This window comes from Tasmannia lanceolata, unplaced genomic scaffold (genome assembly GCF_043159265.1).
Source record: "Tasmannia lanceolata isolate RefF3 unplaced genomic scaffold, GAP_Taslan_0.1 ptg000012l, whole genome shotgun sequence".
Lineage (NCBI taxonomy): Eukaryota > Viridiplantae > Streptophyta > Magnoliopsida > Canellales > Winteraceae > Tasmannia > Tasmannia lanceolata.
In genome coordinates, this window is record NW_027518689.1 from 51,320,393 (window position 1) to 51,337,756 (window position 17,364).

The window sequence follows — 17,364 nt, forward strand, 5'->3', positions numbered from 1 at the left end:
TATCCTATGAAGGTACTTTGGTGGGGTTTTCTAGTCCATTTGCATGATATAAGGGAATTTTGGTCATTTTATGTAGAGGGGTGTTCTTATTTAATGTCATTTTTCATGAGATGTATTTTGGCTATATTCAATGAGATATGGGTATTTTAGTCATTTCCCATGTGATATCAGGTGGACAATGGGAGCCATCCGGCGTTACTGGACAGTGGGCTTTCAATGTGGGCCCATCCAGAAAAAATCAAAAAATATATAATTTTCCTTTATATACTTGTAAATCGAATAAATTTTTTTCTTCCTGTGGAATAATTTTCATTTCAAGTTTGGTAATCCAAAGCGTAGAAAATGTTAGATGTTAAACTTTGATGGTTCTAGCTTGAGGAATCCGGGGCCGTTAGATATAGGATGCATTCTTAAAGATCGACGAATGGAGTGGCTAATCATCTAGCTCAAGAAGGAGTGTTCAGATTGGCACTTGAGGCCTTTGATTTTCTCCCTCCTCGAGGAGGTTTTTGTTCTTTTATCTTCCCCTTTGCTTTGCTTCCTTTCTCCTCATGATTGTCTCAGTCATTGGTCGTTCTATTTAATAAGTTTAACCAATTAAAAAAAAGGGATAATTACATTTACACCCCCTCTAGTTTCTGACACATCCACTTCAACACCAATAGTTTAAAAAGTGATAAAGACATCCCCTCTAGTTTCGTTTTGTTTAAGGTTTGCCCCCTCAGCTGAAGGTTCGTCTATAGATTGAAGGGTTAGGATGATCCGATGGAGCTGATTTTTTGGGCACACCCTATCTATGTCAGGACCCATCAAATGAACGCTTTGGATCATCCAAATAATGTGAGCCCATACCCGAATCCAAAGTGTTTGGTAGTGTTTGGATTCGGGTATGAGCCCACATTATTTGGATGATCCAAAGCGTTCATTTGATGGGTCCTGACATAGATAGGGTGTGCCCAAAAAATCAGCTCCATCGGATCATCCTAACCCTTCAATCTATGGACGAACCTTCAGCTGAGGGAGCAAGCCTTAAAGAAAACGAAACTAGAGGGGATGTCTTTGTCACTTTTTAAACTATAGGGGTTGAAGTGGATGTGTCAGAAACTAGAGAGGGTGTAAATGTAATTATCCCTAAAAAAAAAGGAAATAAATTCCAAGAAAAAATTCTGCCAGAAATATTTTTCCTGCAATCCAAATGGGCCCAAACATGATTCATTATGAGCGTAAGGAGGTTCGAACCATTAACAGAGCAAGGTTGCGGCCTCAAAACTATAGAACAATCAGATTCAGAAGTACTCTCCCATAAGCATTTTTCTGAAAGTTCTTGCTACACTACCTTCTGTGAAATTCAGAACTGAAAAACCTATTCATTTTTCTGAATGATATAGATATATGGAGTTTATATTCTCATATATATATATATATATATATATATATATATATATGAGAATAGAGTTCCTAAGGTGTCATCTCATATAGCTTATATGAGGTGGCGCTTACAAAACATAAGGGGCCCACATTTTTGGGGTGATCGAAACCACTCATTTGAAAGGCCCTTAGATGGATATGGTGCCTACAAAAAATCAGGTCCATAGGATCATCCTAACCCTTCTATTTATGGAGGTTAAAAATTGGCAGATTTATGGAAGTTTATACCCATCCATTTCAACCTCCACGAATGGAAGGGTTAAGATGATCCTATGAAGTTGATTTTTTGGGCACACCCTATCTATTTGAGGGCCTATCATATGAATGCTTTGGATCATCCAAACAAAGTGGGCCCCTTATGTTTTTAAGCGCCACCTCATATAAGCTATATGAGGTGACACCTTAGGAACTCTATTCTCTCTCTCTCTCTCTCTCTCTCTCTCTCTCTCTCTCTCTCTCTCTCTATATATATATATATATATATATATATATATATATATATATATATATATATATATATATATATAGGGTTAACATTTTCTGTGGGATACCACACCCTGAGCAGCCCTCTATAAAACACCACCTGCGTGTTGTTTGACTCATCCTACCCATTCATTCTATAGGACCTCACATAGATAGGGTGTCCCTAAGAAACCACCTCCATACCATAATCCTAACCATTCGATTTATAGGAGTTTAATTTGCAGCCATCCATTTGGAAACCTCCACTAATCATAACCATAACCCATAACCCATAACCCTAACCCTAACCCTAATCCTACCTATAACCTACATAACCAATGGGTTGGATGAGTCAACCAACTATGGGAAATGAGATATCTAGAGGGCTGCTCACGGTGAGCGATACCTCAGAAACCTTTTTCCATATATATATATATATATAGAGTTTTTATATGGTGCCCGACCATCAAGTCCCCTGTGGGCGGTACCACCCTTGATGTTTGATCCAACAAGAGATCACTTTTTAAGATGCTGCTGGTGGATCAAACATCAAGTGTGGTAAGGGATTTGACGGTCGGGCACCATATAATTTCTCTAGATATATGATCAAACAGAAGAGATGAAATGCATCTACAAACTGCACACCCTTTTTGGATTTCATGCGCATGAAATGAAGTTTATTGCATGAAATAAGGCATGCCGAGCAACCATGACATTATTTTTCACGGAATATTAGTTTATGACAGTTGAAGAAAGTAGAGTATAAGTATCCTACCATGCATCTCATGAAACTCCCATCTCATACTCTTAGGGACTGTTAGGATGTAGGGAATTTTTTTTTAGATTTTCTTTCCATCAAAAATGAATTTTCAAGTGTTTGGTATACTCATTTTCCAAGGATTTTTTTTCTAAAATAAATTTTTTTCCTTGTCTTCCAAGAAAAACTGCATACTTTTGGTTGCCGGATGTAAATGCTGAAGAAATGCGTATTAACATTGGTCCATATTCAAAGGCCAAATACACATTATTAGAAGGGCGCTGATATTCTCTCTCTCTCCCCCGCCCCCACCCTCGCTCTCTTGTAGGCTATTTCCCCGCCCTTGACGGCTGGCTAACGTTAAACATTAGGATTTAACATATACGTCACTTTCCCACCATTTGACTCACTTTCCCACCATTTGACTGCTCTCTCTCTCTCTCTCTCCACACACACAAGAGGAACAATTGGTGGGCCCATCTTTGAACAATGTACGCCCCGCCCATACCACACCATAGGATAATCCAAACCGTCCATTTGATGGGCCATAAACGTAAATAGGTTGCGTCCCAAAATATCATTTCCATAGGCTGATCCTAGTCCTCCGATCTAAATAGAAACTACATCTTATGCAACCTCTATAGATTGTAGGGTTGTGATCATCCTATGGAAATGATTTTTGGGGCACAACCTATTTACATTGTGGCCCATCAAATGAATGGTTTGGATCATTCTATGGAGTTGGTCGTAAAGTAACATTAAGGCCCGTCCACAACATAGGACGATCCAAGCCGTCCATGGTTTGGATAATCCTATGGAGTTGGTCGTACAGTAACATTAAGGCCCAATCGTAGGCCCCACCGATATTTTTTTCAAATTGAAGCGTACCGTCCACAACATAGGATGATCCAAGCCGTCCATGGTTTGGATCATCCTATGGTGTGGTTCGTACAGTAACATTAAGGCCCAATTTAGGCCCCACCCATATTTTTGAAAATGAAGTGTACCGTCCAGACCATAGGATGATCCGAGCCATCCATTTGATGGGCCATAACGGAAATAGGTTGTGCCCCCAAAAGGGTTGGCCCATCAAATGAATGGTTTGGATCATCCTGTGGTCGTATAGTAACATTAAGGCCCGTCCACAACATAGGATGAGCCAAGCCGTCCATGGTTTGGATCATCCTGTGGTGTGGTTCGTACCAATTTAGGCCCCACCCATATTTTTGAAAATGAAGTGTACCGTCCAGACCATAGGAAGATCCGAGCCATCCATTGGATGGGCCACAATGTAAATAGGTTGTGCCTCAAAATCATTTCCGTAGGATGATCACAACCCTACAATCTATAAAGGTTGCATAAGATGTAGTTTCTATTTAGATCGGAGGGCTAGGAGCAGCCTATGGAAATAATATTTTGGGACACAACCTATTTACGTTTATAGCCCATCAAATGGACGGTTTGGATTATCCTATGGTGTGGTATGGGAGGGGCCTACGTTGTTCAAAGATGGGCCCACTATTCCACCAACTGTTCCTGTTGTGTGTGTGGATGAATATCAGCGCCCTATTAGAATTGTATGATTGGCATGATTTGTAGACCATTAAAGATATGATGTAGGTCTTATCAGATGGATGGTCAAGATCATCCAAAGGTGGGGCCTCTGGCCAGGTCTATTGCCGTGCTTCCTTGAGTCCCATAATCAGTTTTCGACTCAAAAATCAATTCTTAAAAAATTCAAAATGAACGGGGCATTTGTTTCACACCTCTCTTTTATCTTTAAAAAAAATGAACAGGTCGTTAGGTTACATTCTTTACCCTTTCTCTCCTAACATTTCTGTGCTTTTTCCTATTATGGATAACGAAAAGAGTTGAAAAGACATGGAGAATGGCATTCTTTAATCCGGCCTTGGTTCATTTCTGCAAATTTCTAATGAAAAGCTGCTGGGAGAAATAGTTTTTCTGAATGAACAGGAGTCGCTCCATGTGATTCCATGCTACCCATTTTCCCAGTGTTTGAGTGCTTAGGACAGATACTCTATCGACCCTCGCATCCTTTTTTTCTGATTGAAATGAAAATTTTATTAGTGAATACGAACACATTCACTAAATCAGTGGATTAGGAATCCAAAACATGCGATTTGATTGAGTACTTGGTTGATATGGAATTAGAGCAGGTAATTCCATAAAGTTTTTTTGTTGGCAGGGTGCCAATCACTTTTTCTTTTAAATCCTCTGGTTATGGTTTGGGTTAGTGAGTTATTTGGATCATGGATGTTATGGTATATAAATTCAGGAAAAGGTTTTTGAGGTATCGCGCAGCCTGAGCAGCCCTTTATATACACCATCTCCCATGTTGTTTGACTCATCCAACCTATTCATTCTATAGGACCTTACATAGGTAGGGTGTCCCTAAGAAATCATCTGCATAGGATCATGATATCTGTTGATTTGTAGAGTTTTAGAATGTACGGCCAGACAGTGGGCTTCTACAGATCGAGTGGTTAGGATGATTGTATGGAGATGGTTTGTTACGAACACCCTATCTATGTGAGGTTGTATGGAATGAATTGGTTGGACGAGTCAAACAACATGGAGATGGTGTGTTTATAGTGGGTTGCTCAGGGTGAGCTATAGCTCAGAAACCTCGCCCTAAATTACCAATATATGTATATTCTAATGCAGTTATGTTATGAATTTCTAATGATAGAAGCCTATTTACCTTCCAGTGAATCTTTGCCCATTACAGAAATGTACAAGAACCCTCCATGCAAAAGAGGTCGTTATTAGAATTCCATGAAAGCTTCCATTCATCCCTCATCATTCAGTCATTCTCCATGTTCGCAAAACCCTAACAACTCTCCTTGTGAGGGCAGTCAGGATTGAAATTTCGACATCGTAATCAACACAAGGGTGAGGGGAAGACCACAGTGCCAATCTCATGTTAAGACAATTTTATCGTTTCATGATCGCGTGGATTCCGCAATTGTTAACATGTTGAGGAAAAAGAATTTGATTGCAGTGAAGGGCTTAGTTGACAGGGATTTTGAAGGGCATTTCATCATTTCATGATCGCGTGGATTCTGCGATTCTGTTTGGATTCTGCAATTCTATCTCGGAAGCAGTGAAGGGAAAATTTTTGATAGGATTACAAAGAATCTGATTGTGCAGATATGGACAAAGTGCTAATCTCCATTGGATATCAGGAGATGGCTGAGGATCAAGCTCTTCCTTTACGAGGAGCTTAGTTGAGAGGGATTTTGAATCCCCGGGGGACTTCGCAGATGTGGGTCACTCTAGGGAACTCTAGCAAACTGTGCCGACTCTGGGTTTGGTAGTCTATCACATTCGTCAACAGAAAAAGGCTTCAAATTTCATGGTAGGAAAAAGGGATTTGTAGTCTATCATACTCGTAACAGAAAAGCCTTCAAATATTTTCATTACACCATTATTATTGAGTGGATTGGATAATGATCATCAAATCCTGTGTGTAATGTGTAACTTAGGAGGATAATCATCCACCTGCGGCATCTCCAAAAAATATCATATAATGGTGAGTGTTGACGTTGATTGAGCAATTTTATCTTTCTGAAAAATGCAAGCAAGATCAAACATGACGTATTGTGAGCTTATGGATCCATGGTTCAGTAAGATCAAACATGGTGGATTATGAGCTTATGGAGCGATGGTTCAGTAAGATCAAACATGGTGGAGTCTGAGCTTATGGCGCCATGACACATTAACTGTTGCCACTCGATGTGTGCTCAGAAAACAAAGCAAGTTTAAGAACCTAACCTCAGCTCAAAACATTGGAATGATCAGATGCACAGGTTTCTTCTAGAGGCATTTCTCCATGCATGGGGTCCAAACCAGAAAGTATCTTCTACTTACCAATGTCGAACGTCGGAGACTCGATCTCAGATCTGTATCGTGAATGAAGCATTCCAATTGCTTCATGGGGGAAAATTTTAAGATGATTTTACACTAGAATTCCTTACCAAACATTTGTATAAGTTATCTTAAAAGAACACCCAAGAGATTTCAAACCAAAGAAAAGAATATACCCAACAATTTCCCTCAACACCCTCCATCATCTGCAGTCAAACCTGCTCATCAGCCTTGAGAATGTTGAATTTGCAGAGTGGGCAGGTAGCATTTATCCGGAGCCATTTGACGATGCATCCGGAATGGAAATAGTGATTGCAGGGAAGTGAGTGCAGTTCCACCCCATCTTCATACTGAGAAAGGCAAATGCAGCATTCCTACAACAACATTTCAATACACGTTGAGTGAAGGTTCTTACGACACTACCTTGTGTGAAATTCAGAATTGAAAACATTTTTTTTCCCGAATGATAGATATATAATCAAATGGAAGAGATGAAATACATCTACAACTGCACAACTTGTTTGCATTTCAAGCACGTGAAATGAAATTTATTGCATTAATTAAATAAAAAAATAGGATTATTTCCATGCTTATTCTTTCGTTTTTTTAAAGTGACAATTTCATTTATGGCCGAAAGATACATAAAAACCAGAACTGACAGTTGGGGGGACAAGAATTCCCCCATTACCACCTATTGTCTGAAACACAAAAACAGAGATCCCTCATATTTTAAGGTCCTCCCCCTCACCCCACTTTGCCTTTATATTTACATTCTCTACTTCCTCCTTGTCCACTACTTTTGCCAACATGTCCGTTCTTTTATTTGTTGACTGCAGCCTGTGCTGAATTGGGAACCAAATTTTTGGGTAAGGTCCCCAATTTCTGCTATAATATCTGATATCTTCTAAGGCGCTCCTGCTTTGTCAGTGGCCCAGGCCAAGGCATTAGGTTTGCATGAGCACAAGCAAGAGAGAGCAGCTGCTGAGAGAGATCGTCTTCTCTACTGCTTGGAACTCGCACAATGGATACTCAAGTGAAGGTTGTTGTGATGATGATGGTGATGGATAGAACGGAGTTGAGAGGAAAAGTGGGAGGTCAGATGATCAAAATCGACTAAACATGATGAGTGTGAGGGAAGGAGAAATCATCACTAAAGCTAAAAGAGAAGCAACGAGGTTCCATTGAGGGTGGGCTGTCCCTTCCTATAGGATTTTGTAAGGTTTGTTCAGATGCAAGTTATATCTTCCTATTGAAGTGCTTCATATTTATGTTTGCATGAGACAGGTTTCATAAAATTGGGCTATTTTTATTTTGCTATTCAAACATTGTACGAGCAATTTCATGAAAAAATGCAAGAAACACAATCTGAGAGGAAAAAAACGATGATGTTGACAGTTGCAGCAAGAGAAATACGGGAAACAGCAAAGGTTGAAGTAACACCTCAAAATTCTTCAGACTCAGGAAAATGTGGCAGAGGTGTATTCCTTTCATTTTAGGGCACTTACCATATCCACATCGGTCCGATGTTTTAAAAATGCTTAAAAGTAATATGTATGAGCTAAGTTTTATTGGTTATTGATGAGGTATCATCCAAGATGTCATGAAGAATCATGGAATTAAGATGTGGTCCATCGTTGATGTTGAAAGTGTTTTATTTAGCATTTACAGTATCATTTAAGTTTTTTTTTAAATAATAGGAGGCATTAGAGTCTTTTCCCATCAAAACCACTTAAGTTCTTTGAGTTGTGTTTTAAATAGGCCCTACAGATGTATTACGGGAATTTTAAGTAGGGAGCAAGTCTTCAAGAGTTCAAGTCATTAGAGGGTATTTTATTTTAGAACTTTAGTTCTCTTCTTTTTCGTATATATTGTATGTCGGAGGGCGCTTTTCATTTATTCTATAATATGCCATGGATCAATAAATGAAAATCAATTTTTTATTGCTCTCATTCAAATCACGGATGTGAAGTCTACTTTTTGAAGGGGTGACACGTAGCACTAGGGAGAAGAAGCTGTACAGGAAACCGTCCCTATAGTGTGCAATTGGGTACACCTCAAAATACTAGATGAATTGTATTAGCACCGTTGGGAAACACCACGAGGTCTCTAACCTAGGAAGCACGGGTACTCTCCCAGGGCTCCCGTACCCGTACCCGACACGTATTGGGTGCGGGTACGCCCTGGGTACGTCTTGGGTACGTACCCATATTTAGGAATAAAAAAAGGCCCAATTTTGGTTGTTGGGTGCGTGTCGGGTGCGTTTAGGGTGCGCACCCACGCGTACCCGACACATCCTGCTTCTCTCAGTTGGTGTAAATCCTTCCTGCTGCTTCTCTCTCCTCTCCTCTCCTCTCCTGTAATTAGTATTTACATGTAAACCATTTAAGTAAATGTCATTTACTTAAGATTTACATATAAATAACGGAATACCCCCCATTTGGATTTATTAAAAATAGTTTCAAGACCCAAATCTAAAAGGAAAAAAAGTCAACTCTCCTATTCTAGTACAAAATTCGAAGAAAAATAGTCGGGTCAAAATTTTAACTTTTGTAACTTCCAAACGGTGGGGTATTTTTCAAAAATATAAAAAATCATAAAATCTATCATGTCCAAACATTGTTAAATCCCAAAAGTCCGGTATAAAAAATCTCATAATTTGGTCTCTAAAAATTATTCATCTTGTCAGGCACTGGTCAACACAACGACGGCAGACTTTTTTTTTCTAATGAATGATGTATTAATGCCTCATGTTATGAAATATGGAACTTAAATCACTTATGAAATGAAGAGTAATATTAGAATTTTCCATTTTGGTAATGTTATTGTTATTTGATTGCTGTCCAATTTTTTTTTTAATTTTATAAATATATTTAAAATATTAAAATATATTATTATATTCGACGTACCCGAACATACCCGCACCCGGTTTTTTTGGAAAATCACATACTCGTGTCGTGTCGTACCCGCACCCCGTACCCGTGTACCCATGCTTCATAGTCTCTAACCTTAGCTGCATTAGTCTCTTGTGTACACATACTGCTTGATGAATTCAGTCTTATGTATCGCCCTGTCCTCTAGTCAAATGCCATCTCCAAGCTCTACTTGAATGCTATGCTCAACAAAAATGCCAAACATAGGAGTGTCATCATTTTCTTTGTCCATGTGTGCTAGGTCCCAGCAAGAGCAAAGTAGGGTAGCCAAACAACCAACCAAACATTGTAACCTCTATCAAAACAACCCTGCAAACATCCTCTAGGATTATCATAATTAGGAAATTCTTCTTTTTTTCTGAAAAAATTAGGAAATTCTTTTGCCTGGCATGCTCTAATACCAATTTGATGCACGGTAAAGGTTACAAGAGTCTGATATGCAAGATAAAGCCAAGTAAAGGAATGTGTGAGTGGCTGCAATTGGTCACTCAACTCAACTAAGCCTCTGTCCCAAACTAGTTGGGGTCAGCTAATGAATCCTTCAGAAGATTTTCATGAAGGTGAAAGAATCTACCCGGCTCAAATTGACTAATGTCTAATCCCGACACTAGTTAGGTTCGTCGACATGGATCATTTTCTTCCATCCTCTCCTATCCAAGGTCATATTCTCTGCTATGTTCCTAGCCATCAAGTCTTTCCTCACTATTTCTACCCAAGTTGTTTTCGGTCTACCCGTACCTCTTTTTACTCCATCAATTGGTCACTAAGTTAAAAAATTCTGAACTAGTTGGAAACTCTTTTTTTTTTTTTTTTTGAATGGTGATTATAATATATTAATATGGACCCAAAAGAGCCGAAAATGTACAAAGAGGAGAAAAAACAATACAGAAAAGGGAAATTAAGGAGGCAAGAAGTCAAACATCGAGATAATATCCCTGGAGACTCCATCCTTACCTAACTTGTCTGCTACACTATTAGCTGATCTTTTCACATGATAGGCTTGAATGTGGAAATCGCCCATTTGTCATGAATTTCATCGAACCATGCAGCAAATCTCCACGGAGCTGTATGAGATCTGTTAAACCAACTGATGACATTCTTTGTCCCCTTCAATTTCCACTCTAGCCAGTAGTTCAATGGGTAAGGATTTGATGCCATAGTCAATTTCCACTGGCACCCCTGTTGCTATTATTTCACTAAATTCACAGCTTCTGTGAACAGATCTGCTTCCCTTCTTGCCATTTTCCACCAAACACGAAGGATCCAGCAAGGGGATCCTAGGATCAGATGTAATGAAGAAAACATTGCTTCACAAGACAGCCACAACAGGAGAAAGGAAGTTCAGCTTGGAATTGAGCTAAAAGTCTCCCTTCTTGGACGAATTTCAGCAAGAGGATTTCTCCAAAGAAATCTTTCCTCCAAGCACACCAAGATCTCAGATCGCTTTTTAATTATACAAGATTCAAAAAGAGTTTAAAAAATTAGTTACAAAGAGTGGGAAAGGGCCCTTTTATAGGTTGCCCATACATTGTAAAAGACATAACTACCCCTAATTATGACAAATGACTAAAAATGACTTGTGACAAATGAACAATGACAACCAAGAACATGAATGCTAGGATTTGACTAAGCTAACTACCAATGAAACTACCCACTACTGAAAACAAACTACTAACTGAGCCAAGTGTAGGGTGATGTAATTGCTCTGGGGATGCTCCTGCGTCACCCACTCCATGGCCCACTTACCTAGTGTCCTTATTCTATATTGGACCATAGAAGGGGCCCCACCAACTAAAGCCCCACTCACTCACTTATATGACCATGTCTATTGAGAGCTTAGTGGACCCTCACTTAAATAACCCCAAAACGTTATAAATAACCTATTCTCCCCAAAACCCTAGACAGAATTGGACGATTGGAGCAACTCCTCTCCTTGGCAGCCACAAGGTACCACTCTCCCTACTTTTCTCTTGTTTCATCCTCTCTCCCTCTCTTCCTCCTTTCCCTCTTCCTTCTCCTCTTCCTCACTTCTCTCTCCTTTATCCTTTTCCCCTCCTCCACCAGCTGTTTCCTTCCATCCTTGCCATCCTCCAGCACTTCCAGTCCTATTACTACAGCCGACATCCCACTTTCCCCCTTCTTCCCACTTCCCTACTTTCCCCTATTCATTTCCCTCCTTAGCACCTTCCCTGCTATTTGACCATCACTGTTGTCGACCAACACCTCCCACACTGCAGCCGTCAACCACTTCCCCTCTTCCTCATATGTGTTTCCCCTTTCTACCCTTTCCCTCTCTCCAGCACTCCACGACCAACAGTCCCTTTCTGGCTTGCAGTCCTCCTTTTCTCCTCTTCACTTCCTCCTTCCCTCACCTTATTCTCCTCTTATTATTGATAGCACCCGCCGTCTTGCAGCTGCTGTCTTAGTTCTCTTCCTGATGTTTTCATCTTCCATTCCTGTTTTGTTTTTTTTTTACGGTCCTGCTGCCCACTTGATTTTATTATTAAAACTGTAGGTAACAATTCAATTTTTTTTTTTGAATGGTAGAATTCAATAAAAAAGACCGAGGAGGTCAGAATGTACAAATAGAAAAACAATACAAGAAAAACAATTCAATTTTTATCATCAATTTTGTTGCTGCTGCTACTTACTGCCCTGCTGTCTTACCTACTTCCACATCCCCTTTTATCCATCCTCTGGTGACTGTTACAGCATCTATACTGATTGGGGCTGCCGTTCTCTCTCCATCAGGTCTTGGGATCTCCTCTTACACTCCGAAGTTCAAGGCCAATGACTACATTCTCTTCCTACCTAAAAGTATCCAAGATTCATTACAGCTTCTCCTAAACATTATAATCATATTTGCAGCCCATTCTTGTTTGACTAGCCCCTTCATCTACCCATATCTTTATATCGTGATTCCCATCCCCTTAGACATAGTTTCTTTAGCCCTAGTTTTGATATTTTTACATCATTTTAGTTTGAGGACAGATGAATATATTATTGTTTCTGACTAAAAGGCTTTAAATCTTTGAGAAAACCCTAGTTTTCGTTTGATTGTTTGGATATTAAAACTATTCATGGAATGGTGGTCCTGTTTTATTGAAGTCAAGATACTTTTATGCTCCAAAAGTTCTCTATAAAGAACCTATGAACCCTAGGTTCGCATTAGAGTCATGTTCCTTAGCAATTCCTCGACATGGTCGGTGAGGTGATTGACTACATCTGTAGGCACAACATGGAATTTTAGCATGCAAGGTGTTTCACCAACAAGACAGAATGAGCACTCTACAGATGGTGTCATGCGGGTCTCCTCAACTCGTATGTTGATGTAATTGGTAGACCATTGTAGTCCTTTTACCTTTCTTTGTTACATATTTTTTGTGGGTGCAGGACCATCTCAGTCTGCAATTTGGGTGTTTTGCTCTCGTTTAATAGAATCACCACGACTGACAAAAGAAAAAGAAAAAGAAAAATAAAGGCTTTTACCATACTATTTCCAACCACAAGCAAGTAGGTCACAGTCCCTAATTCATCTAATGACCTCCATGAACTTCCATATTGTCGTATCCCAATAAAGAGAATAATAACAAACTTGGTAGAAATACGTAAAGTAAAGTGGATATGATAAATCATGAAAATACTACTAGAGCTTCTTATCAAGGTTTTAAATTTCGGTGTCGGTTTCGGTCACCACGAAACCGAAATTTCGGCTGAAATCATGTAAAAATATGATTATGATTTCGTTTTTTTTTTAATTTCGACCGAAATGTCTAAAATTTCGGTGTAAATTTCGGCAATTTCAATGGAAATTTTGGCTATTTTCGGTGAATATTTCATAAATTTCGGAGGGAATTATAACATTTCGGTGGATCTATTTAAAATTTCGGTGGAAATTTTGTAAAAAAGGGTAAAAACGAAATTTCAACCGACCGAAATTTCGGTGACATTTCAGCGAAATCTTGTAAGGAAACGACTTCATGTAAATTTCGTTTCGGTCGCGGCCAAAACCGAAACGAAACGTTTCAGCCAAAATTTAAAACCATGCTTCTTATAAATGTGATTTTATATTTCCACCGAAACTAACACGAAATGACCGAAATGTTTCCATATCCATCCCCATCGAAAAAATACTGAAATCGAATTGCATACCGAAACCAAAACCGTATGCGTCTTAGTAGTATACTATATCAGTACAACTCAACTCAACTAAGCCTTTGTCCCAAACTAGTTTGGGGTCGACTTATACTATATCGGTACATGTTACATACTTAAATTTAGGGATTTGCTAGCGTCCATCGCAAAGGGCATTTCACGGATGCCCTGTTGCATGTCAGAGAAGCCACCTCAAGTCATAGGCATGGTTTTAAATTTCAACCGACATCCGAAATTTCGGATTTCGGTGAGGACCGAAACGTACCGAAACCGAAATTCTCGAAATTTACCAAATTTCGTCGAAATTTGGATTTCGACGAAATTTGTGTTAAAATAATAATTTTTTATTCCGTTACAGAATTTCAAACGAAATTACCAAAATTTCGCCCTAAAAAATAGCCGTTTCGAGATCGAATACCAAATTTCGCCCGAGATTTCGGGATTTCGGCTAAAATTTCGGTTTCGGATGAGTCCGAAATATAAAACCATGGTTATAGGGCAACTAAATTAAGATCTTTTCTGTTTCATGATTTCTAGCAAAATCAGAACCCTTTGCGGTTTCACCAAACTACACTAACCATAGATAGGAAGGCTCTGTTTCTTTCGACGTAAAATGGGCGTAAAACAAATTTTACGCTAATTTTCAAGTGGGAAAATGGATGCAAAATTTGCTTTACGCCCATTTTACGTCGAGAAAACAGAGCATAAACCTGAACTTTTTTTTATTTGATGACATAGGGTATCCCCACCCCAATTTTTAGGCGGGACTATTCCCTAAGGATGCGTGCAATCACCTGTAAACCACACGCATCGGGTAAGCCCGGAGGGATTTGAACTCACATCAATGGAGAGCATACCCATGACTTTAAGCCAAAGAGCCACAACCGCACGGGTTAGCATAGACCTGAACTTGGTGTGTGTCTGTGGGGGGGAGGGGGATTTATGGGCGCACGGTGCAACAACTCACAAAAAGAACAGTCTGTAAAGATACTAACCGAATCTTCTGGTGAAAGAGAGACTTCATTTGTGGAATGTCTAGCACTCGGCTCTGCTGTTGTAACGGCAACTGCTGGCCGTTCTAAATCAAAGTTCTCCGCTCGGTTAACCTGACGAAACGTAAACTTTGGAAGACCATTGATATCTGCATCAGATGCACCTTCCTGACCGGCCACAGAGTATAGAAATGCTATAATGCATGGCAAGCAGCAGCACAAGGCAATGCCAATGAAACAAGCCAATGCAACGCAAAATATTGCAAAGAACACATCAAATGCTAGAAACACTACTGTTAACCTGCGTCATTTAAAAGGAACCACAGTGAGATCTGTATGTAATAAGACTAAAGGCTAACATAAGAGATTGAGATATATTTAAAACAACATTACTCCAAATCTTTTCACATGCCAGTGTGTCTATATTTAAACAGAACAATGCTTCATCGAGATTTCAAGTTGTAGGATCAGAATGGAGAGAAAAGAATGAGTAGATACTGAACAATGCTCTTACCAGTAGAGGCGAGGAGCATCTTGCAGAACCGCTTGGCCGCCAATAACGATCCAATAGAACCCAATTATCCACCAGACGAATGAAATCATCGTATTCACAGACTCCAATTTTTTCGCAATGCTGAGAAGCAAATTAAGAGTTACAACAGAAAACATGATTTCTCACGCAAATTATTGGCAGTTCCAAACCTTTGTATAGATTCATGAACTCCTTTCTTATTTCATTAATTCTCTGAGTCCAAAGATTATAAAACTATAGAGGACACATTATGAAACAAATTAGATTCTACATAATAACTGAAGAATTGATGATGGGCCTATTAGATTCTACATAATACATGCAGAATTGATGATGGGGTTCCTGTATTCTGTGTTTGCAAATTTGCAGAAGAATGAGGGCATGTCTAATTATTGGATACATATATTATGTCTACATTATTATGAGAAGAAATAAATATACAGGCATATCAAACCTGCATGCTTTTATATGATTTTACAATGCTGAGAGAACATCAGAAGGTCAATTCTAAGATTTCTTACTGGCCCCGCAGAACCCGACTCAATGTGATAATATTTCCAACTCAAACATCTTTCAAATACTCGCATGAAAAATGAGTTAAAATGATGTATGGTATCTATAGATGTATAAAAACACAGAAATACAGATATACATATGAAGGACGTTGACAAAGAGATAAGAAGAATAAAAAAAAAATTATCACTTCAAACAGTGAAAGATGTTGCCCAATTATTTTATAATAATCAAAGAGATCTTTTTCAAAAGAATGCACTCAATCTACTGTAAGAATGATCACCTTGTGCATAGAATAACCAAGATGACCCTAACTAAGCCACTGTATCTTTAAGTTTGACCCCTTTTTTTGAAGAAGGTAATGTTATTATTCCCTATAAAGTCGATTAAAAGCTAAGTCAGGGGGCAAGATGTCCCCCAAATGGTAGATACATGACGGTAAACAATGCCCTAAAGAGTCGATTAAAAGCTAAGACAGGGGGCAAGATGTCCCCCAAATGGTAGATACATGACGGTAAACAATGCCCTAAAGTCTAAAGAGAAGGACACATCGCCCGACTATCCAATCCCAAGGAATTGGATCAGCTTCACTTACAATTTCTCCACTCCTGTTTTTACCGACTCTTCTGCTTTGTCGTTGGCGGACCTATACTTGTGGGAAAAGAGGGGGCAAATAGAACTGCAGCCGAGCTGCTTGCCCAAACCAATATGTTAGAAGTATCCCCGTCGACAAACAAAGGGGCAGAGAAGTGAGACGTGTATCATCTTAGGCCGAGCAATAAAACTCTTGCTTCAGCCTCATGAGACTCGCAAAAGCTGGCCGGACCCAAGAAGGACATTAATGTACGGCCGAAAGAGTTCCTTATAAGAACCCCAATTCCTGCTATCCCAGTTTGCCTTTGCCTCTCCCGCTCCTGTCAAAATTGAGTTTTAGCCCTGCAATAGGTGTTAGAGTAGGTGCCCTAAAACCCAGTATATCTCGCATGTTAATCAATAAAAGTTTATTTTCATGACAATTAATGGGTGACTATAAGTTAAATATGTGTGACATGCTACTTGTTATTGACACGTATTTGTCCTTAGGTAGCAAAGTAGGAAACCCATGCTCATGGATTCACATATCCTGGGAGCAAGGAGATATGGGATTCTGGTTCTTTGCAGACCTTAATAGTTCCTAGTTGGGGTTGAGGTTGGACACCTCTTTCTGTATACAACTAGCATCTATCTTGCCAACATACACGAGATGTGGAGTGACTTATCTCAATCACTCGAGTAGTAGACCCTAAGCAAGATAGAATGGGTATGACAATTAAATTATGTACTGAATGGGATAACATTACAATAGCTTGTGGACAGGAGATAGTTGAGTTATTCTACGAGACAAGACCCTTTACATGTCCTTTGACCTGAGGGGTCATATTGGTCTGTTGGCGAGTCTCTCATTCTTGGTCTATCTAACCATGATTCTCTTGGAGTCACTAGAGAGTAGTACTGGAGTGTTGGACAAACCTTCGAGGTCAATAGTAATACTCGACATGGAATTATCCACCTATTTCATAGGATAACATCTACGATTTTGGTCAGAGCAGTAGGCCTAGAAAAATACCTAGCCATGTGGATTTGATAAAATGTTTATCAAAAGGATTTCACAAAATAAGTTATGAAATGTTTTCAGCAAATGCATTTGCGGGCCAACACTGCTTGATT

General features: G+C 39.3%; 1 protein-coding gene across 1 annotated transcript in view; it reads right to left on the minus strand.

Moving 5' to 3' along the window:
• Positions 1 to 6,573: 6,573 nt before the first annotated feature.
• LOC143888439 (E3 ubiquitin-protein ligase At4g11680-like) overlaps positions 6,574 to 17,364 on the minus strand; it is a 40,286-nt gene continuing 29,495 nt past the window's right edge. The window contains exons 2-4 of the mRNA XM_077392866.1: positions 15,127 to 15,246; positions 14,616 to 14,913; positions 6,574 to 6,909 (exon numbers count right to left, since the gene is read on the minus strand). Coding sequence (XP_077248981.1) covers positions 6,748 to 6,909; positions 14,616 to 14,913; positions 15,127 to 15,246 — 580 coding nt within the window. The 3' untranslated portion in view covers positions 6,574 to 6,747. The remainder of the gene's footprint in view (positions 6,910 to 14,615; positions 14,914 to 15,126; positions 15,247 to 17,364) is intronic.